The 8,766-nt window shown below is 29.5% G+C and overlaps 1 protein-coding gene across 2 annotated transcripts in view; it reads right to left on the bottom strand.

The window, feature by feature from the left end:
* The window catches only part of LOC106471730 (medium-chain specific acyl-CoA dehydrogenase, mitochondrial-like), a 74,686-nt gene extending 65,958 nt beyond the window's left edge, over positions 1–8,728 (bottom strand). Inside the window, exons 1-3 of one of the 2 annotated variants that reach the window (XM_013932349.2) lie at positions 8,522–8,728; positions 6,920–6,980; positions 803–911 (exon numbers count right to left, since the gene is read on the bottom strand). In XM_013932349.2, coding sequence (XP_013787803.1) covers positions 803–911; positions 6,920–6,964 — 154 coding nt within the window. In that variant the 5' untranslated portion in view covers positions 6,965–6,980; positions 8,522–8,728. Of the gene's footprint in view, positions 1–802; positions 912–6,919; positions 6,981–8,452; positions 8,491–8,521 lie in introns of those variants that run through there. The other variant, XM_022400335.1, reaches the window with a different exon arrangement.
* Positions 8,729–8,766: the final 38 nt, after the last annotated feature.

The raw sequence follows: 8,766 nt of genomic DNA, 5'->3' as shown, positions 1-8,766 counted from the left end.
AAAAATAACATAGAATTTATGTTTTTATAGAATTGTATATGAAATAATTGTTGTTTTTCAAAAAAAATTTAGGTTTTAAGATATTCAGACATAGTTGACAAAGAATTACACCAACCAAGCTGAGCCAGAGATATTATGAACATATATGCATTTACAGTGAAATTAAAATGTACATCAACTAAAGGCTAATATTAACCAAAATATATTTTATACAGTACATTCACTTGCATTTTAATCCTATGAAATAAACAAATACAGCTAGACAAGTAACAGAAAAACAATTACATGTAGTTCATATACTGTGTGTGTGTGTGTATAAGAAAGTCCTTTGTAGAAATTTGCCACTTTATTTTTATAACGCTAGTACCAGTATCCATATAAATAAATCAACCTTGAGCATACAACTTATCAGTACATTACATGTTTTCATTAAACACAAAAGAGTTCATATATAAAAAAGTTAACAACATGAAGGAAACAGCGCACACCAAGTTAACTAATAACTGGTTTAGGATTTTAATAATAATGCATATCATTAACAGCACTTTATCTCTAGCTTTACTCACAGTAAGTTATAGAATCATCCAGAACATTACAATCAAATAACAGGTTTTGAGGTACATAAATGCTGTTAAAACTTTTATCCATTACAGAATAAGCCTAATTAGGATGAAATGTACTGAGGTACAGTTAATACACAACTACTATTATACCACTTTAACATATTGTACCTCTGCACTTAGTTTTAAGCTCATCAATTGTTGCTGTTTTTGTTAAAGATATTCCTGAATCTCCAACTTACCAAAATTATATCCACCATGAACTCTGCCAGGTGCTTTTGATGATTCAGGAACAGTTGCTAATAACCGTACTGTTCCCCTCAAACTTAATTGGACTTTGTTAAAAATTATCTAGATAAATAAATATTTATTATTATTATTATAACATTATTAAATAATTATTAAATTTGTTTTTAAGACAAAGCTTTTTTTTAATAAATGGCAAGATATTAATTCAATATACAAAACATATAAATGGCACTTTAAGTTTGTAATATTATAGTTATTTCAAGTACAGCTGAGCATTCAGTAAAATTTGCTTATTAATTAATTGATTAATTGTGAGCTCATTAATTAATTGCATTCAACCAATAAATTATTTTGAAAATACAGCTAAAAGTTTTTTAAACACTTATAAAACCTGGGTTTTAATACTAGTGGTAGGCAGAGTACAGATAGCCCATTGCATAGCTTTGTGCTTAAAAATAAACAAACATAATGACAGTATTTTAATTACTTGGATAGTAGAAAATAGTAGTAATCAGAAACCTTAATCTGGATTAGTTCATTATTTTTGAGTCTCATGACATTTATCTATTAAGCTTAACTTTAATTAATCGAAAACAGTAATAATCATAAACAATAATTTCAATTAGTTTATTTTCATGACATTATTCCATTTAATCATAATTTTGATCACTGGATAGTTGGAATAATAAAAAAATTAGCAAAAAGGCACACTTGATATATGTTTTATTACTATCTTAGTATATTAGAAAAAGCAACAGTTGAAAATTCATCAGAAGTTGACAGTAACTAATACAGTGCAAAGGTCAACAAAATTTGGGATCCTGGTTCATGACCACAAAATACAGATGGTCAAACAAGTTACATTATTAAACTATGAACTTGTACAAATAAATAAGGTTATTTTTTTCCTCATATAAAAGTCAAACTGGGGATAACTAAAGTGAAAAATATAGATAAAAGTGTACATTCATTGTTTTGATTTTCCTTGAAATATTACTAAAACACCTGTACAAATAGTTATTTTTTCATTCTAAAAAAAATCAGATTGGGGATAACTATAGTGAAAAATATGGATAAAAGTACACATCTATTGTTCTTTAAAGTTATACAGAATGTTCTGGTTTTCTCGTAAACATTACTAAAACATGAACCTGTACAATTAAATAAGGTTATTTTTCCTCATAAAAAAGTCAGACTGGGAATAACTAAAGTGAAAAAATATGGATAAAGTACACATCCATTGTTCTTTAAAACTATTCTGGTTTTCTTGTAAACTGTTCGATGACAAGAAAATGCAGCTGTTTAATGAATGTTTTCACTCTTATCAACTACTAAAAAAAACTGAAATTTCAATAACTATATTATTAAAGGAAACATTTTCTCCACTTATTGGTATACATTTTAATTTATGTAATAACAGTTCAAAATTTGAAAAATATTCCACATAATCCAATTTTTTAGGAGTAATCCAAAACTTTAAGCCTCATGATAATACCTTTTCTTCTACTTGGGTTAAATGATGATCTGAAAAATTATAGATAATCTGTGTAGGATCTTCTAAAAAAAGTAGGTAAACTAAACCTGTCATGCTTTAACATATACAAATGTTTTTTAATTTGCTTTAACCTTATTTAATTCAAAATTTTATTTTTATGACAATCAATCAGAAAATTTACATTTGAGACCACTTCTTTCTATAGCATTCACACACTTGCTTTGCAAGTGTTTGTATACTTTCAGTTTGTATGCCAATTCTATCTTTAAAACTTTTTATGTGAAAATCTATAAAACCTGGTAGATCTTAAACTGCAGTTAGCCAATTTAAAAACTTCAGAACCGAAGTATATCGTACATATTCATTTAAAAAATTAACATGCAGTTAATACAGAAATCCAAACATATATGAATAAGTGAAGAAAATGTTTCATTTGATAAAATAGTTACCAAAATTTCAGGTTTAATACTTTTAGGATTTAAAAAACTGTAGAATCTAAAAACAAAAGTAATCTGCTTATGAAATGGAAGAAATTAGAACTCCAGTTGAAAAGGAAACTGAATGACAAAATTTAACTGGCATATTTAATAGGACAATTGCAACATTTATGCATTTGGAAGAGAAACGTTCACAGAATAATTGATAAATTAAATCACCTTAGAAACGAAATATGTTTTCAACTGAAGTGGAATTGATGGTAAAGTTTGATCGCATAATCAATGTAAACATCATGAATTCATCAACAATAATGCAAGTTGTCATTACTAAGTGGCGACATCCCAAGTCGGCTAATCTTTCTTTAGTTGCCTTATATGGTTTACCAGTAAGAAGTATATAGTAATATTTCAATTGTACACCTGTTGTGTCATAAATTGATACCAATAAGGCTTTTCTCTCAATACAAGAGCCTAACTGACCTAATGATCTGTAGTATTGGGCAAAAAGCCTCATTAACAGCCACATGGGGTCAACAATCTTTGAACAGTATTCCATTTTTTGTAAGCTCTCTGAAAAGCATCTGAAAATACAGAGCTTGAGAAGGAAATAAAAGTTTACATCCCAATAAAATGTATAATATATTTTAACAAATTTAGTCCTTTATGGTTTTTCCAGTAAGATGAACCATACACTTTGTGTGGTGGTTATGATAACAGAAATATGAGAAGCCAACACACAGTCAAGGTTGATGCAATTAAATCAAACAATTTCTTCGTTCCTTGTGACTGTCATTATTGTACTGTGTGACCATGCAAGTTTTTGTACCTGGCCAAAACATTTTTTTGGTTTTATTCGAAGAATGTATACTATATTTAATAGCGTTAACCAGGAGACAGGCTATTTTGAAATCTTATGTCAGTATCACTCTCAAACCTTTTCTGACTCTATATGTAAAATTGAAACATAAAAGTAGTAACATGCCAAATGGTATCAGCATTTGTGAAGTTCAATGAAATTACAATGGATAGTACAACCTATTCTAAAGTTCAATCATTAGCTGATGAGCTAGCATCATACAGATTTGTAGTTTCTTTAGCAGTTTGGTATTATGTACTAACACAAATACATCTAGTGAGCAAGAAAATGAGTAGCTCAACTATGAGAACTGACATTGTTAGTAATTGCCAATGGCATATGGCAAGTCTTTCTTTAAAGAAAATGGTTACAAAGTTGCACTGACAAGCTCTGGAAGAAACATTTATCAGTTGTTTCAGTCTTAAAAGCCACATAGAAACAACTCTTTTCTTAATCATTACAAATTTAATTACATAAAAATAATGTGAATGAGAAAATTTACACTTCTAAGTAGGCATGAACAATTTTCCTATTTCATGTAAAATTTATGTACTGAAAGAGGTATCAATTAAGTACTTTGCACAAGACCCAGAATTTTTTTGCAATGGCACTGTTATTCAGCTTCAGACAACACAAGTGTTTTAAAGAATTGTTAGTAGAAAGTGGAATCATTTCAAATCCAATGACACAGTTGCTAGGACACAAACAGGTAACAGCTATCTGTCAGTGATGGCTTATTCTAGACAGAATTAGCTGCAAAGTTGTTACAAAGTTGGCATGCAAGCCAGATGTTCAGAGAAGTGCATTCCACACACAGATCTCACACATAATGGTGTCAAGAACATATCCAGTAAATCAATACCACGTAAGCCAATATTCATTTCCCAGTGCATCTAGATAAGAAACATGTATTCATTTGAAATGGACTTGGAATTAGAACCCAATTTTCATAAAAAACGATGTATACAACCTCACTTGTTTCATAAATATCTAGATTTCACGAAAAAGTTGACACTAACAGCAGTTTGAGACTGAAATCATGCCTCCTGAACCAATAAAAACAACAACCGAGGAACAAGCTAAGATGATACAGTTCACCATCTACAAGCAACATGAACCAATGTCTTGATTCAGAGCTAATTAGATGAAAGGTTGAGCCATATGACTAGCATATTTCTTCTGAGCAATGAAAAACTAAAGTGTAAAACAATTTGAATTCCAAAAAATGAAATAAATAATACATACAAAAAAAATTCCTATGGTAAACAGTTATACAAAAGTAGTAGCTGTACAGGTGGTGTCGAAAACATACTGTGAAGACACTTATCACACAATTAAGTAAGAAAAGCTTACCACAAACAAATAGGTTTAAGGAAAAACACGAAAGTCAAGAAGGAAAAAAAACACAGCAGCCAAGGAATGAAAGTTGCCTTCTTTAGGATCAGAGAGGAAGTTTGGTATGCTGTTGAAGAGAAAGAAGTTTGTATTAAGGAAAAAAGAATAAGGTGATGGTTGTTTGAGAATTTGCAGACCTTTATGTGTATGAAGCTGTTATAATTAATTAACAGCATTTATTCCATTACATACTAGTAGCTAGTGGATCAGGAAAGTTTACATACTTCCTTTAATGCAAAAACAAGACAAGTGCTTCTCTAGTTTGGAAAGCAAGTAAACATGAGTTACAAATTCACATACTTCAAATGTAGAGTCACTGGAAGATAACATAGGAAGATAAGATAGTAACTTGGCATTTGCCATATTCTATACAAGTTTCTAAGTGCAACAGGTTTCAAGCTATAACACTAGGGAATTCACCTTAAACATTTGGGTTAAGATAACTGAAGATAACAGTGATAAACATAGTTTATATGTTTGTTTATTCTATTCAAACATTTTCACAATAAATCATAAGGGATATTTAGATAGTTTTGTTAGTTTTTAAGCAGTTGACTTTAGCTTTAACATACTAGCTTAGACCTTGTTCTAGCTAAATAACAATTATAGCTTCTTTCAGCTTCACTAATTTTAATTTTTTTATTCTAAGTTCACTCTATATGATTGAAATACAGAATCATAACTGAAAATAACATATTTGTTTCACAGTGCAAAGATTAGCCTCATAATAAATCAGTCTACAATAATAAATTTAATTGAATTTAATAACTTTAGGCAATGTTTGTTTTTACTATTTTAAGTATCTAATTTGCTACAATTATCTTACAGACACCAATGTTTATATTGCAAAAGTTTGGTTGACTATATACCACTATATACATATTAGGTAAACAGGGCTATCTGATAATATATGAACAAATACTGTGTTCTGTTTGGTTCTTATTGGTTAAAGGAGTGTAGCAACAATGTTTACACGTCCTCCTTCTTTCTTGAATGACACTATTTTTCACTGGTTTAGCACTATCAAAATTCTGTTTTAATTGAAGAGAATTTATAGTTTTGATCAGTGACAATGCCAGCCTACTAGGGTCCCCAAGCAACAATATTTATGGCTTCTCTCCACCTACTCCCTATAAAATATTAATTGCATTATTACTGTAAACCAAAACATGTACAAACACAACATATCAATACACTTGTTAAAAATTGCATGCAAAATAAGATGAAAAGAATTTTTAGGGTAAGCAATAATAAAATGTGTAAATGGTACCTTACCTTGATTAAAACTTTTAATCTTGCTTTAAATAAAAGAATTGTCTCTGGCACTTTTTAACAGAAAGTCACAAGTTATGCAATTTTACGTGTTTTCTTCCTAAATCAAGATCGATACTAACAAATGCCAATCCAGATCCTGAGTCATAGTTGATCACAAGAATGTTTTTAAAATAGGCAAAAATCAAAGTTGTGATTAAAATGTAAAGAAACAATTCCCCTTAACTGAGGCCCTAGGCACTTCTTTGCTTATGCCTAGTTCCATCACTGGTTTTGTTAATATTTATTTTTAATTCTAAAACATAATACAGTGTTGAAAATTAAGCTTAAAGTAGCTAGAAAAACCAAATTCTCTTAACTTAGAACTGTCTTCTTCTACAATTAAGACTAGGATGCCTAAATTCAGCTAAACATTAAATTATAATGATCCAATCACCATACTGAATCAAACAAAAATAAATTACAAATTTTATAAATTAAAAATGAAGTGTATGTTCACAAGTTTTTTTGTATGAAACCATGTGCCAGACAACATGCTATATAATGTTAACTATTTCATGGCAGAAGTTTATTACCAGTTTAGCAACTTAGATTATATCAAAATCTGCAAAGTAGCCTTTTACATTAAAAAAAAAATAAATCTACAATATTTTACCTTTGTTAAAGTCATATTGTTTCTTCCTAATAAACCAACCAACATTTTCTGAGACTGAAACCTAAAGGAAGAAAATAAACTAACTTATAAACTTGATATTAGAGAAGATTATTTCTACACTAAATACAAACTGAATATATGTAATTGAAGATAAATATAAAATCTACAAAAAGTGACAGAGAACAAACAATTCAATGTGCTGAGGTTATTGTTCAATCTTTGCTTTTGACCAGATGGATGTACCCTAAAATACTTTATGAATTTTTCTGAACAATTCTATTCAGACAAGAAAAATATTCACTAATAAAAAGAGTTAACAATTTTTGAAAATGAATTTTTTTTTAATTTCTAAAAATTCTATAAAGGATCTCTGTGCAGAAGAAACTCAGTGTAGCTAATACATTCTCAATAAATGTAGAGAGACATGGTCTAGTAGATGATGTAGAGGGCTTCTGTTATTTGGGTCAAAGTTTTGCTCAGATACTGTCTGACCTCATTCTCATCAGGAGTTTAAAATGGCTCTACTTGAGCCATAAGAATCAGCAACTTCTTTGTTTAACCGCTTGCAAGGTGCACATACTGTGAGACACTGTTCAGGTTAGAAATTGTAAGTTACAATTATTAGCTCCATATACATATTTTGGACTAACCTAAATCTACTAAGTTGGCTGAATTTCATGAAATATTATTAACAACAAGGGTACATAACTGATATAACAATGCATTTTAGTCTTTATGTGATTATAAATAGAAACAATTATTTTTGATTAGCTATTGTATTTGCAAGGTCAATATTTACTTTTTGGAGAACACAGTTTGTTCTAACCTGAAGTTAATATTAATTATGAAGCTTGCTTACTACTTTTTCAGACGATTTTTCTCAAGGCAATAACCTCTGTTGCCCCAAGAGCCATATTCCAAGAAGTGAAAAAATCTTGAAATTTTTCAATGGTCATTTGAATCAGTAACTTCTCTGTAATTATGAAATGTTTCACAACCCATAGTATACCAACGAGTTCAACATTACAACAACATTATTCTAATTTAATCTACAGGATGGAACAGCCAAGATGGACCAATAGGTCCCATGTTGTCCTAAAACGTTATTTACCACTACTTCGTAATCTACCAAAGTGCTTAAAATTTACCACTGGATAATTGTTTTATACAATGAAAAATACATTAATTAAAACGTTGGGGATATATATATTAATATACAAGCATATACATATACAATTCATATACTGTAAGTTGCAACCACTGAATGATTAGCGCTAGGTATTTCTTTGGTATTTTTTTTGGAAAAATATCATATTTTAATTTAGATACCTCCTACTTTATTTTGCAAATTACAAGTGTAAGAACTAAAAGTTTGTGTGTATGTTATTAAGTATTACTATTAGTACTATTAATATTCATTATTATATCTTCACGCTAACGCCAAAAGAATTTACGTTAATAAGATTAATAACATTAATATAATATAGAAACTTCCTCAATTAGACTCAAGTCAAGAGCAAAGTAAATATTTACTTTTGTTGAAGATTACATCCCATGTTTACAATGTCAAAGATACAAATCTAAAATGAAAAGTTCACCTACTGTTTCTAAACACAAACGTTCCTTTACTTGCAGTTATAATAACGCTTCGTCACCAGCTCTATTTGTATAGTGATTTGTATTTACGGAAAAAATACACCAACATTCATACTATCGCCCCTAATCTAACTACTGAGTAGAACTTAGAAGGAAGACAGCCAGTTCCCAGCACCTTATCCTCCCTACCACCACCACCCCTAGGAATTTACTGTCACTTTTAATTATAATACACCTATAGTTTTAAGTGT

Source organism: Limulus polyphemus, unplaced genomic scaffold (assembly GCF_000517525.1).
Source record: "Limulus polyphemus unplaced genomic scaffold, Limulus_polyphemus-2.1.2 Scaffold4817, whole genome shotgun sequence".
Taxonomy (NCBI): Eukaryota; Metazoa; Arthropoda; class Merostomata; order Xiphosura; family Limulidae; genus Limulus; species Limulus polyphemus.
This window is presented reverse-complemented; position numbering and strand designations above follow the sequence as displayed.